Consider the following 14222-nt stretch of genomic DNA (forward strand, 5'->3'; position numbering starts at 1 on the left):
TGAGCCCTGGGCTAAAACACCTTTTTTTCTTCTGGCCCTGAAGTCTTTTCCTGTGTCTAGGACCCCTTCAGCTCTCTGAATCCCCAAAGGGCAGTGGGTTACTATCGTCTCTCCGCATCTAAGAAATTAACTTTGCTGGGTTGGCTCTGACCCTTGACAGTCAGATTCTAAGAGTCTCACCATTTATCTCTTTTGTGAAGAAAAGCTTTTACTTTCCTATTCAGCGTTACCAGCTAAGAGAGGTGATTTTTGGAGGCCAGGCACTCAAGGGAATGGCACAGGCAGTCCAAAAATAGGGTAATCTGGGGCCCAGACAGAAGAGATACTCAAGGGAACATCTTAAGAACCCTCCAGGGCCATTGATCCATAGGCACAACACTTCTCGGAGACAAAATCAGTAAAAGTATAACCTCTGTTCTGTAGGGAGGAGAGTCTAGGGCAGCTTATGAAACTTGAAAAGGCTGTGGATACTAAATATTAGAAGCCACAAACAGTCCAAACTTCTCATTTCACCTTCGAGAAAATAGGGATTCAGACTGTGAAGTGACTTGCTATGGTTCCAACAGCCAGTTGGTGGACTGTCAACTTTTAGTCCAATGTTCCTTATGCTCCGCCACTAAAGAGACAAGCTGAGGAGGGAGCTCATGGATGGCTCCCCCAACAGGAGGGGACAACAGTTGCATTGAAAGCGAAAGTTGCAGGGGCCCGGGGGTGCAGGGTGGGGGGGTGGTACTCAGTCGGTTAACCGGTTAAATGGTTAAATGTCTGTCTTTGGCTCAGGTCCTGATCCCAGGTCCTTGGATCCAGCCCCACATCAGGTTCCTGGTCTGGCATCCAGCTCCCTGGCTGTGGGGAGCCTGCCTCTCCCCCTCCCTCAGCCTGCTTCTCTCCCTGCTTGTGCTCTTTGACTCTGTCCAATAAATAAATAAAATCTTTAGAAAACTAAAATAAAATAGGAAGTTGCCAAGTAGAGCCTAGAGCAGCTGACACGCTTGCTAGTGCTTCTTTGGCTCATCAGCCAGTGTGATCCACACCAACTACTGTCGGCCTGAGTACTCTTTCCTCCTCTGAGGAGCTGTACCCTCAGCTGCCCTTGGTGCCTTGGAACATACTGGGAGAACTGTACACAGAAGGTAGAAGGTGGTGGGCAGCACCTTATTTTGGAATTTGTTTATAAAGAGACTAAGGAGAGCTTGGGCCATTATTCTCAAATTCTCTCAGCTCCAGGTTTGCAGCGGGAATTCCCACTCACCTTCAAATAGTCTGGCCCAGTGGTGGGTGTGGGGCCACCACTGTTTCACGGCCAGCGTCCCACTGCTTCCAGCCTCCCTGCCCTTGGCCCTCATCAGGCCCAGAAGAAGCCACTGGGAGGCACATGCCAAGCTTGCAGATGCTTTTACTGGGGAGGAGGGGGGCTGAATGAGAGTCCTGACAAATCAAGCACAAAGTGCTCCAGTCTTAGGAAAGACACACAATAAATAGGTGGTCACTGGGGAGGGCTCTCAACACAGCGAGAAGGGGCACCGTTTGTCTCAGCTTCTGGGCTTGCTCATCCTCTTTGCTGTGTGAGCTGGGGCGTGGGGTTCACTGCAAACTGGGGACGTGAGTGTGGATTTCTCAGGGTGCCAAAAAGTATCAGATCTGCCATCCTGCTTGCGAGAGGGTCTTGGTCTCAGAGGTGTCTGGGTTGGTGCCTAAAGGCTCATCTGAGGAAAGAAAAGGATCGAGGTGAGGAAGGTGGCAGGCCAGGGATCCCCAGAGCTCGCGTCAACACTCAGCTTGGAGCCTCATGGCAGGCTTGAGCGCCCTGGCTGCGCGTGGGAAGTCGGGCCTCTGAGGGGACTGTCCTGTGCCCAGCACCCGCCACACTCGCTCCTAGCCCAGGGCTGGGCCTGCGGGCTTGTCCACCTGGCACTCTCCCTCCTACCCAGGGAGCATCCCACACTCCCTGTGAGGGTCAGGGCCACAGGGTGTCCTCACCCCCAACGTCCTTCTGACTTTTTCTAACTGCGCCAGGACCCGTGGGGCCTCCTGTGGACACAGCATCTGGAGCTCCCCGGGTCTCATGCGAAGCAGCTGGCTCCCTGTGAAGAACCCGAGGCTCTTCACGGTGCTGGGAACAAAAACAGGAGGTGTCGGCAGGTGGAGTGGAGGGCGGGGGCCTGCGTGTTGGAGGCGTGGTGCATTTTGGAGTATGAGGGGCTGTTGGGCTTGGGTGCTGGGGTTACAGAATTCGGGGAAAAGCGTATCTGGAAGTGACGGAGTAAGATACGCATGTTGGCTTAAACCGACTTCAGAACTCTTGGGTTTGAATCGAGGAATGCCCTGGAAGAGAATTTTGCGGCAGGAAGGGATGGTTGGCACCTGAAGTTCTTTCGGGCTTCCTGGAATCCTACTGTCCCCCCAAGGCAGAGGCTCCCCGTTCAGTGCTCTAGCACGTTCTCTCTAACTCAGCAGAGGGTGGCACCTGCGGGTCTCTTCTGTGCGGTGCATGTTCTGGGTGTTCTGGGTGTTCTGGGGCTCCGGGCTGCCTCGGCTGTAACCTGACTCCCTCCCAAGTGCTCCCAGCACAGCGCCTAGGGCAGGACACTCACGTGGTGGAGAAGTTCTGTGCCTGCAGCCAGGCCACCACCTCCTCAGGCGTCGAGCTAGGTCGAAGCACTGGAGCCTGGAACCAGGGGAACCCGGGTAAGAGGCCGTCTCATCTCATTTCTACCCACGGCCCCCAACATCTGGGCCTTTTCTCTGGACTCCCATCAAATCACTTATCTCACTCCGCGGTTTGCTTGTCTGGTGGGGACAAGGCCTTGTTCTCTGCTCGGGCCCCAGGATAAACTTGGCACACAGGGAGCCTGTGACGATGCCGATTAAATAGAACCAAGACTATCTCCTCCACTTGTCATTGAATCCCTCCTGCTCCCACCCCCGGCCTGTAGCTTCTGGACGGTCTAGGCTGGATAGTACCCAAGAAGGCGACTGGCTCTGGTCCCCCGGGGCCCTCGACTGTAGGGGCTCTAGGATGTTGCTGGGAATGTAGCCACTCTGTCCCTTCTCATTCTTCACCAGCCACCACCGCTTGCTCTGGTCCAGGACCTGCCAAGAGTCCCTACTTCAGTCACCGGAGCCTCTGTCCACGCCCAATCCCCAATACGGCTTTCTTCCTTCCTGCCCTTCCCCACCCTCCTTCTCTCTAGGCCGCCCACCCCAGCAGCCCCACACCCAGACCACCAACGCCAGGCTGCCTACGGCTCCCACCCACCACCACCTCTTTTTCTAGGCTCAAGCCCGAGTCTCACCTCCAGCACCTCTCCCTGGGCTACAGTCAGTTCCTGTGGGTTCCTGGCTTCAAACTCGTATAGGACTTGCATTTTCAGGGCTGGCTTCATGGGTCTGGAACTGGAGGGCACGTGGTTGGGGTCCCCAGGCTGAGGGCCATGGTTGTGTGTCTCCTCTTGGGCAAAGTAGGAGGTGCTCCCTAATCCAGGGCTTCCCCCCCACCCCGACCACACACAGAGTCAGGAGGGCTGGAGAATGGAGTCTGAGACTGAGTCCCTGTCCCAGCCCCAGAGACCCAGAGATCTCCTGCCTGGAATCTGGTGGTGACCCTTCGGCTGCCACTGGGATTTAATGGCAGGTCAGTGTAAGGCAGGGCTTGGGGTGGGGGTTTCTGCAGGCAGGAGGGGGCTGAAATGTTACTGATTTCTGAAGACTCTGCTAGCAATGGACTCTTCTCTGTCTGAGCTCTCCTCTGAGTGCTTTATACCTGAGCTCTGGGAAATCAGAGGCATGGTAGGTCATATCACAGGAAGCAGGATAGGAGACTGGGAAGGTAAAAAAGCACTTTTCGATTCAAGGTAGGGGTGGGGAGGTGCTGTACAGGCACGTGACTGGCCAAAAGTGAGCTCAGAGGGTCTCTGAGTTGTAGAATCCACAGATCCATAGGGTCAGTCTCACACACACACCCCCATCATAGAGTCCTGGCTAAGCCCAGGGCATACCGTAGAGAGGTAGAGCTCTGGTATCCTGAGGGTGCCTGGGGGGAAAGAGCAGAGAGAGCAAGGGCAGGGAGTCAGCCAGCCTGGTGTGGGAGCTGGCGTATCAGACCACAGCCCCACTCACACATGCCTGCCTCACATCCCCTCCCTGCCTGCCCAGCTCGCAGATCTGGGACCTACCTGCACCCACCTACCACTTAGAGTTGTTATGTGACCATGGTGAACGGGGAGGGCAGAAAGTAGCCAGAGCCCAGGGCTTTGAGCAGGGCTCTTTGCTAAGCATCCCTTACCTGGTTGGAGGGTTCTGGAAGCTGCCAACCATCATAGAATGTGGGTTGATACGGTGGGGGCTCACCGCCTGTCCAGTCGTCCCTGGGGAGAGAACAAAGCTGAGTCCACTTGGTGCCAGGCTGTTGGATGTGGAGAGGGAGGAGATGGCAGGCCCTGGCCTCGAGGTCTTACAAGGGAGGACATGGCCCGTGAGCACAGATGAAAGGCCCCAGACACCCTTACTGGGGCACCCAGTTAAGCAGAATGCATGCATCTGGGTGGGTCTCTAGAGCCCAGCCTCACCTCTGCGTGTGAGGTGCAGATGCATCCACTCCCTAAGAACACGTTGGACACTTTATTGCACTGCCTGGGAGTTTGGATCGAAGGGATGGAAGCACAGAGTGTCAGTGCTGGAAGACCCTCCCGGGGCTCAGGCTGGGCTTTTCTGACCTGATTTTCACTTCTTGGCAGCAGCTCTCTTTCTTTTGAGTTAACTAATGGGTGGAACTTGGCTTGAGGTCACAGCAGCTGTTGTGGTTGACTCCGGAGTGGGGGCTGCTCCTGGCTCCCCAGCCTCCCGCCCTATCGCCCACTGCACCCCTACTGCAGGAGGGGCAGTGCTGTTTGTGGTGTCCTGGCTTGTTCTGCTGGGAATCTTCTCTGCTTGCCTGTCCCGGGGAACCCCTGCTCACCTTGAGCAAGTTCCTTTCTTTCTTCACTGGGGCATTTCCTTCCTCTTGGATCACCCCAATTACTTTCCTCCCCCACTATATCCCACATGCTTCCCACGAGTCTGTATTTCTAACTCTAGGGAGCCCCTTGAGAGCAGCAGCCTGAGTGCAGTGGGTGGGATATTGGAAGCAGCTAATGAATATCTTATTCAACAGGAACGAAGAAATCATTCCGTTTCTGAACCTTTTTAATTGGTTCCCTTTCTTTACCTTAAAAATATGCTCAAGGGGGGATCCCTGGGTGGTGCAGCGGTTTGGCGCCTGCCTTTGGCCCAGGGCGCGATCCTGGAGACCCGGGATCGAATCCCATATCGGGCTCCCGGTGCATGGAGCCTGCTTCTCCCCCTGCCTATGTCTCTTTCTCTCTCTGTGACTATCATAAATAAATTAAAAAAATTAAAAAAATATGCTCAAGGGGGCACCTGGGGGGCTCAGTGGTTGGGCATCTGCCTTTGGCTCAGGGCGTGATCCCGGGGTCCTGGGATCGAGTCACACATCAGGCCCCGTGGGGAGCCTGCTTCTCCCTCTGCCTGTGTCTCTGCCTCTGTCTCTCATGAATAAATAAAAAAAATCTTTAATAATAATAATAATAAACTGGGACAGAAAAGAGAATAGAAATTACCAGGGGCTGGGGAGAGGGAGGAATGGGTACAGAGTTCTGTTTAGTTCATTGTTTCATGGGTACAGAGTTTCTGTTTGGCATGATGAAAAAAGTTCTGAAGATGAACAGTAGAGACGGTTGCACAACGCTGCGAACGTACCTAATGCTGTGGAATTCTACTCTTTAAAATGGCAAATTTTATCTTATGCATGTTTTACCACAACAAAATAAATAGATTACGTTGAACCATAATCCACATCTTCAGGTGGATTGGACAAAAATTATTTTAATGAGTCTGTACTGAGAAGAGCACCCCAGTAGGCAAGGGACTCGCTAGCCCAACTGGCTTGTTTCCTGGTTGACTCCTCTCTCTCTTCCTAAAACCCTCTTCTCTCTTGGTTTTCATGCCATTGCTTTTTGATTGCTCCTTTGAACTCTCTGGAATTCCTCTTTGCCTCCTTGACCCTCTGCTCCCTTTGCCACCTACACGTGAAAGTGTCCCTTCCTATCCCGTGGGCTCAAGGGGGCCTCGCTGGTTAAGTGGGTCCTTGGGGCTCCCTCTGGAGTGCTCCACTTCTGTGCCCACTGCTCTCAGACCCGCAGGCCAGCTGGGACCTCTCTCCTGAGTTCTGGGTCCCCCTGTACCTGGGGACCATCTCACTGATGCCTCAGCTCAGCCGACCCCCACTGGTCCACACCCCCCACCCCACCTCACTTGCTCCCCACAGCTCCCATCAGCCAGCTCAGCTGTGGCCTATCTCACCATCACACTGCGTGGAATATCTCTTTCTCCCTCAACCCCTTGACCGGTCGGTTGCCAAGTCTTACTGATGTTACATCGGCATCTCTCATGTCAGTAATTCTTAAATTCTGGCTGGAGTGAGACAATGTTTTCACTTTGTCCTTGACCAAAATGTGAACATTTCTCATAGCAGGCAGCCAACTCTACTTTCTTGGAAAGAGCTGTCCTTTTTTTCCTTCAGTGGTGAGTGATGGTGACTGGTGGGGTTTTTAATTAAAAAAATGTTTTTTAATTGTTTGTACTTAGTCTAATAAAAAGTTGGGAACTCCATGGAGAGGTCCCCCTGAAATTTGTTTTGAGATATTTCTGGTCTGTGACAACAACAGAGTCTACCATCTCTAATGTCCTGGCCCAGGTCAGTTCAGGCCTTGTCCTCACTCACCGGCTGGTGGTCCAGGCCACACCCAGTCTCTTCCAGAAGTCGCTCTCAGCCGGGCTGAGACAGGACTGCAGCAGGTCGATGGCTTTGGGGGTGAGGAGGGGTGAAATCACTCGGGCTGCTAGACCAGGCTCAGGGCACTGGGCCAGGATCTAGGGGAGGGAATCAAGGTGTCAGGCAGCTTAGGTCTCCCAGGGCCAAACAGGAGTGGGAAGGGGCCCGGAATTCTGAGCTTCCCACTCTTGTAATGCCACATTCCTGTCTCCCTCAGATCCCTGGGGTCCTTGGACCAACCCCAGCCCATCTAGTCTGTTGAGAGGTGCTGTAGACAGCAAGGATGGTGTCTTGGGGTCAATGAGGAGGCTGTATTGTGATGAGCAAGGGGCAGACCCCACAACCTTCCCCTGTCCCCTGCCTTCCACCCTGGCCTCTCCTCCATCTTCATTCCAGCCTGTCCCTCTTCATCACCCTCTCGACCCCAAACTCACAGAGTCTAGAAGTTGGAAGAGGATGTGCACAAATTCGGGAGCATTCTTCTCCTGCAGCCAGATGGCCAGCTTGCCCTGGGGACACAGGGCATTATGTGCTACTACCCATCATTCTTCCCCACCTTCACCAGGACCCCAGGACCCTATAATTGTTCAGGGCCTTGGCTGGGAGCCTGGAGATCTCCAAAAGTGCTAAGTGGAGGAGGGGAGGTTCCAGGGGGAGAAGCTGGAGAAGGAAAGGACTTGGGGTTCTAGGAGACCAGAGAGGAGGCGGTGGCTGGGGAGGGGTGAGGGGAAGACTGTGAACTGGTGAGGAGTCACATACTAGGAGGTTGAAGCTGTACTTGATCTTCTGGAAGCAATCAATGTACTGTGCCTGTGTCATTCCTATAGGGGAGGGGGACGGTGGGGGGTTGTTCATCATCCCAAGACCACACCCCCACGTCCTCCCCCTTCCCCCCAGCCCTCAGCACTCACCCCACTGATCCTTGCCTTTTTTCTTCCCTAGTTTCTTCTTCTTATGACTGCTCTTTGCCTGGGCCTCCTTCAGCTTGCCCACAAACAGCTCGATATCCCTAAGGACGTGGCTTAGTATCTCCTGGACCCCAAACAACCCGTGCCCTTGAGTGGGCAGTTGGGTCCACCCTTCAACTCCCAACCCTGCCCCCGACCCTTCCCTACCTCCAGCCAGAGCCTCAGGCCCAGCCCAGGGTCTGACCAAGCCTCCCTGTCCCTCCTCAGTCCCGGGCCTGCCTTGGCCATCCTGGGACCCAGTCTTCCCTTGGGCTGGAAAGCTTCAGCCATCTTAGGACGATCTACAGTTACCTCATCCCTCTCTGGGCTCTCGGGAGATGGGGTCCGCCTTGGAGGAGGCAAAGTGAGGGTGCTCGATTCTTGGGTTCTGGAGTTGCGTAGCAGGGGCCTTGGGGATGGTGGTGTACCTACAATGTAAGGGGACCATGAGCCTTTCTGATCTTTGATTCAAACCTTCCTTTCACCTGCCCTCGTGCCCCAAACTTACTGTGCTCTGGGGTCATCCAGTAGGACTGCTCTGGAGGGAGCCCCTGCTCTGGTGGGGGTACTTGCTCCTTAGAGAATGACCTCTCTGGAGAAGGCCCCCTCCATTTGTCTTGGCTGGGGTGACGGGCTCTAGAGTGGGGTCTGCTGAGCACATGATGGGGACACAGCTTTGACAGGGTTCTTGGGACAGAGGCTCTGCCCCGGATCAAAGGGTATTACCATCCCTCTCTAGAAGATCCACCTGCCCTGCTCCCTGGTCTCCATCTGGACTCCACCCCACCTCATGTGCCTGCCCTGTAGGCCCTCTCAGTCCGATATTAGTTTCCAGGGACAGTCTCCAGTGTTCCCTGGGCCTGGCCCCCGCTCCTCCCCCACGCTCATCTGCACCCTAGCCCCAGGCTGGTCCGTCCCCAGTTCCAGGCCCAGGTTGGTTGGGTCACATGCTTCTGGGCTCCCCCAGAAGTGGGGCCAGAGTCTGGCCCACCCAGGTCAGAGGTCCTGCAGGTGGGCTGGGGCAGAGACTGCCTACCTTTGCTGTTGCTCCTCCTCCAGGGCCTTCTTCAGGCTGTTCCTTAGCTGCTCTGCCTGGAGGAAGCAGGAGTCAGGCAGGCTGTGTGTGTGTTTATGTTGGGGGGGTGAGGGATGTTAGGGGGAAGTGATGGGCGTTGGACCCTCTCTCGCTCCCAGCCCTACCCCTAGTCACTCACCCTCACTTCCTGGCAGTGGAAGAGCAGAGTGCTGGTGGCTGGCAGGCTGGACCCCTGCACCGTGATGGACAGGATAGCGTTGTAGGAGCCGATGTTGAGCGCCACATCCATGGCCTGGATGCTGTCCAGGCGGTAAGAGTCCAGCTCCTCCTGCACCACACAGAGAGTTTGGCGGTGAGGTCCCTGAGAGTCATGGTGGCTCCTCATGGCCTCGGGCAGGGGTGTCACCTTCTCTGACCCAGTGCCTCTATCTCCCCTCTCTTCCTAGGCCTGAATGTGTGTTGTATACGGGGACAGGCTGTTCTTTGGGGCAGGGAGGGTGAAGCCCATGCCAGGTGCCTGCTTTTCTACACCCGTTAGCTGTTATCCATTGCCAAGTTCGGGGGGGCTGACCTTCGTCTCGATGTCCAGCAGTTGGAACCAGCCGTCTCTGACCTGCAGGAACAGGTCCTGACTCCACACCCGACCCTGAGCATCCATCTCCTGCAGCTTCTTCAGCACATCCTTGGGTTCTTGGACCTTCTGAGATCCTAGCTTACATGTCATTAGGTGCTGAGGGGAAAGGAGGTTTGGATCAGGGGCCCACAGGTGGTGGCGGGACGGGGTAGGGGTGGGGGGAAAAGTAGCAGAGGGGGAAGGCACGTTCTTAGCCTTGTTGCTTGGGAGGTCCCAGGCCATCCCCACACAGCAGCCTTTCTGGGCCAGTGGGAGGGCTGGAAGCAGTTGGGCTGGGATAGAGCCCCGGAGGCAGAGTCTGATGAGCTGCACTAGAGGGTTTAGAACCCTGGAGGAAGGATGTCATGGCCCTTAACAGTCCAGGTCACTTGACGGGGCTGGATGGTGGTAGATGTGGGTTCTAATAACCCAACAAATGGTCTGAACTCCTCTGGGCGGGATATAGGACCCTCCAATTCTGTCCCTGGCTGCCTTTGCCCCCTTTGGGAATCCACCACCCCAGCCTGGTCCTTCTCTTCTCTGACTCAGCACTCCTGCCTCCTTGCCTTTGCTCATGCTGTTCCCCATACCCTGAATGCTTTTCCCACTTCTGCTAGTCTGTCCCTTCCCAGTCTCCCAGGAAGATCCAGAACCCCCTGCCCCTGATTCTTGCCCGATGAGGTCCACGGCATCTCAGTCTTGCTCAGAGCCTTGCCCGCTGCTAGTCCCATCACCCTGGCAGGTTTTTGCTGTTATTCTCCTTCCTTGAGAAGACCCTTCCCTCTTCCCATCCAAACTCCACCCCCACACACCACAGTTCCCCTTGCCCCCCTCCAGGCCCTTGTTGGGGGGCTCCCATTGCCTCCTGCTCCTTGATCCCCTGCCCTGCTCTCAGCCCAGCCCTCAGTGCCTTTCTGGGAGTTCACGCTGCTTACATATTCAGGGGCCCCTGATCTCATGAGCAAATGCCTGGCATCCTGGACACATCTCCTCCTGACCTCACCTGCCAGGCCTAAACAGCCGGCTCCCATGCCCACCTCTACCGCGAGGCCCAGGACTCCTGGCCCCAAGCCGGCTGGCTGGAGGAGCCTGGCCTCTGCTGCCCCGTGAGCCTCCTGACCACTGGCCCTGTGTCCTCCTCTGCTTCTTCTCCCTGAGAGCCCGGATCGGCTGCTGCCCAGGGCTGGTGTCCACCCTGGATGCGCCAGCCTGATCAGGTGTCTGCTCCTCCCCACAACACCCTTCCGGCCTGTGCTTCCCCTGGGGTATCAGCAGCCCTTTGGGCAACCAGAGCTCGCGGTGTTGTCTGCCCAGGCAGGGCCAGAGCCTTCATTCCAGCCCCCAAGCGGCCCGTGCCTGCCCTGGGAACTCAAGCCCAGACACCTCTGAGACAGTGGTCTGTTCAAGTGCTTGCAGGGAAGGCTACCCTCACACGTTCCTTCCTCCTGCTATGCTGGACCCACTCACCTCCACCCTGTGCTGCAGACAGGTGGGCTCAGAGGAGATGTTCTGCAAGTACTCCTTCCGCTGCACTGTAGGGGTGTGGAACAAGGGGACGGAGACAGAACAGGCCGGGGAGACACAATTACAGGGGATGGTCAGCGAGGGGAGGGAGATGCCCGAGGGCAAGGGGTTCAGGAAGGGAAGGGGAGAGGGGACCAGAGGGAGATCTTACGGTAAATGGCTCTGCTGCTGGGCCGGGACATGTTGGCACTGTTAGATGACTCCAAGAATCTACACTGAACCAAAGAGACAGCCATCAGGGCTGGGGAGAAAAATACCAGGACAGACCCTGGCAGGAGAACTGCTCTTGCAGCTCATCACTCACCCAGGCCTGAGGCTTGGGCCAGACTCTGACTTGGGGCCTCCAGGACCAAACCCAAACCTGGCTCCAGGGGCCTTTCTGGAACCATATTCAGCCTTGCCTTCCTCTGAGGAGCCCCATTTTGGCTGGGCCTGGGAGGCCTCAAGGCAGGTTCCTGGCCTCCTTTATTTTATTATTATTTGTTCAGTAAAGCCCATTCCTGTGGACTTAGGAAAGTTCTGTGGACAGGCACCTGGAAACATCCTGTCTTGGGCCTGGATGTGAAGATGCCTCGCTTCTGGAGGAAAAGTGTCAGGTACAACAGCCTTTCTTGCCAAAGCAAACCTTTTGTCCAAGCCTGTTTCAGTTCTGCAAATTGGGAGGAGGTCCATGTTGCCTCTTAAGCTGCAGACCCACCCAGGAGGGGTGTGTGTTGTGTGTGTATCTGTTTGCACGCACGTGTCAATGCATGTTTATGATGTGGCTCTATAGGGTTTGTCAATGATCTACACTTCCCTGAATGTCTTATCAAGACTCCTGTCTCTTCATCTGTCCATACTCTGAACCCTCTGTTCAGAGCCCCTTTCTACCCAGCCCTTTATTTTATTTTTTTAAAGGTTCTATTTATTTATTTGAGAGAGAGAGAGAGAGAGAGAGAGAGAGAGAGAGAGAGAGAGAATGAGAGAGAGAGAGAATGAGAGCACACAAGCAGGGGGAGTGGCAAGCAGAGGAAGAAGGAGAAGCAGGGTTCCCACTGTGCAGGGAGCCCAATGTGGGGCTCGATCTCAGGGCTCTGGAATTATGACCTGAGCTGAAGGCAAACACCTAACTGACTGAGCCACCCAGGTCCCCCTTGCCCAGCCTTTTTTAAAGTTTTATTATTTTTAAAAGATTTTATTTATAAGAGACACAGAGAAAGGCAGAGACATAGGCAGAGGGAGAAGCAGGGTCCCTGCGGAGAGCCTGAAGTAGGACTTGATCCCGGGACCCTGGGATCATGACCTGAGTCAAAGGTAGACGCTCAATCACTGAGCCACCCAGGTGCCCTTTACCCAGCTCTTTAAATCCAGCTCAAGGATCACCTCTTCAGTGAAGCCCCCCCTTGATCACCACACTCTCCCCTGCCCAGAGTGCCTTCCTGATGCTACGCCCAGCCTTGTAGTTTTATCTCTAACAGAGATGGCCCCTCTGGTTAGTGTGTGAGCCTGGGGCTCTGCCCCTTACAAACATCCTATTTAATTTTCACTACCATTGCTCGTACTTCTTTGGCTCTACACGTTGAACACTGTTCTATGGACTTCACCCTCATCAGCTCATTTAATCCTCAAAACAACCTCACCTGGTGGGTGCTGTTATTGCTCCATTAACCAGATGGGGCCTCTGAGGCTCAAAGAGGGTAACAAGCCTGAGGTCACCGGAGAGTATTTCCTGGAAAATGAGCCTAGCCCAGTCTGGCTGCAAACTCCATGCTTTAATTGTGTATAGATGTCTCTGTTACGGGGCTGCAACATGCTAAGGACAGACTTGGCTTGCCACCACTGTCTCCCCAGTGCCTTCCCGGCACAGGGTGTGTGTGTGTGTGTGTATGTGTGTGTCCAGAATGCACACACATGTTGAAATGGAATGGAGGTAAGTACAGTGCGTGTACAGGTGCAGGGTGGGGTGGGAGTGACTTGAACATGTGAGTCAGGGCTAAGTGTCATTTGAATGACGTGTGTATGCTTCATGAATAGGGTGTCAAGTTTGTGGGTGCCATGCATCCCCATGATGTGCCTGTGTCATACAGAAACCCTGAAATAGCCCGGGCAAAGTGTAAGAAGGCAGCCCACACCCATTTATTAGGACTGTTATGAAAATAACAGTGGGTCTGATGAGTCAGTGATGAGGAGATCAGTTGCTAGGAAACAACTGAGGGATTGTGGAGGAGATGGTTGGCTCTATTTTCCTTGTTTGGGAGCTTGAATTAAGGCAAATTTGGCCCTGTCCCCTCCAAGGGGAGGAGGATGCTGGAAGCCTGCTCCTCCCTACTCTACCCCCCAGGCTGCAACACTTCCTGCTTCTAGATCCGGAAGAGAAAGAAGAGAAAATGAACTCTGCCTTGGTTGGCCCTACTGCCCTCCCCCATGCCAGCATGATTCCTGTGGGTACATCCAGGGAACTGTCAAGATCCCAAACAGCAGGAGAGGGGAGGCGGCTGGCTTTGGTCTGCCTTGCCCTTGGGGGAGTAGAGCTGTGGCAGGCTGGTTTCCCAGATGTATCCTCTGAACTTAGGGGCTTGGAGCAGGGAAGGGGTGTCTGCATCGCAGACACTGGGAGAAGGAGCCCAGAGTTGCTTCTGGAGCCCTGGCTCCCCCTCCCCTGCTTCCTAGCCAGCTAGCCGCAGCCAAGTGCCAAGCCTTTCTGGGGCATGCTCTTCCCGGCAGGGAATGCGCTGGAGACCTGGACCTGGGATCACCTGCAGCTGGCGGAGCCCCGATTTTCCTGTGGGCCAGGCCCTTACCTGTGTTCCAGAGGCGCTTGTCCCCCTGAGGGGGCCGGTGCTCGAGCTGGTGGTCTGGTGCTGGGGGTGGGAAGGCAGCGCTTCTCTGTTAGCGGCTGTGGACAGGGGCCCTTGAGCCGGGCCCTGGGGAGCAGGCGGGACTTATGATGATGAGGCCATGAGGCAGCCACACCTGTGCTCTTTGGACTCCGGTGGGCGTGGAGGCCTCGGAGGCCACCACCCGCTCAGCAAGGAAGTCTGGACCTGTGGGAGCACCAGGCTTAGCCAGGGACCCTGCTGCCCAGCCTCCTCCTCTGCCTTCCTCCAGCTTAGGGCGTGGCCTCTCCTCCCTCTGCCGCCTGGTGCCCCCTCTGAGGCCCCAGGTCCACATCAGGCACTAGGCTGGGGCCAAAAGGAGAGGACTGTCTTGGCCCAGGGAGGTCTGGCTTCTGTGGTCCGGGGACAGGTGGCTAGAGGTGGACCCCAGGCTTTGGGGAGGCCATAGACTGGC

General features: G+C 55.5%; 1 protein-coding gene across 1 annotated transcript; it reads right to left on the minus strand.

The window, feature by feature from the left end:
• Positions 1 to 1416: 1416 nt before the first annotated feature.
• EPS8L3 (EPS8 like 3) lies at positions 1417 to 13843 on the minus strand. Its single transcript, XM_055340751.1, has 19 exons — positions 13733 to 13843; positions 11104 to 11167; positions 10896 to 10960; positions 9387 to 9545; positions 8994 to 9143; positions 8816 to 8871; positions 8288 to 8427; positions 8092 to 8207; positions 7744 to 7864; positions 7592 to 7653; positions 7267 to 7341; positions 6782 to 6930; positions 4286 to 4367; positions 3999 to 4033; positions 3297 to 3396; positions 2965 to 3093; positions 2595 to 2668; positions 1981 to 2113; positions 1417 to 1706 (listed from the first exon to the last, which is right to left on the minus strand). The coding sequence occupies exons 2-19, from the start codon at positions 11132 to 11134 to the stop codon at positions 1695 to 1697; spliced, it is 1689 nt and encodes a 562-aa protein (XP_055196726.1). The 5' UTR covers positions 11135 to 11167; positions 13733 to 13843; the 3' UTR covers positions 1417 to 1694.
• Between the last annotated feature and the right edge of the window lie 379 nt (positions 13844 to 14222).

Source organism: Nyctereutes procyonoides, unplaced genomic scaffold (assembly GCF_905146905.1).
Source record: "Nyctereutes procyonoides isolate TBG_1078 unplaced genomic scaffold, NYPRO_anot_genome, whole genome shotgun sequence".
In the NCBI taxonomy this organism is placed as follows: Eukaryota; Metazoa; Chordata; class Mammalia; order Carnivora; family Canidae; genus Nyctereutes; species Nyctereutes procyonoides.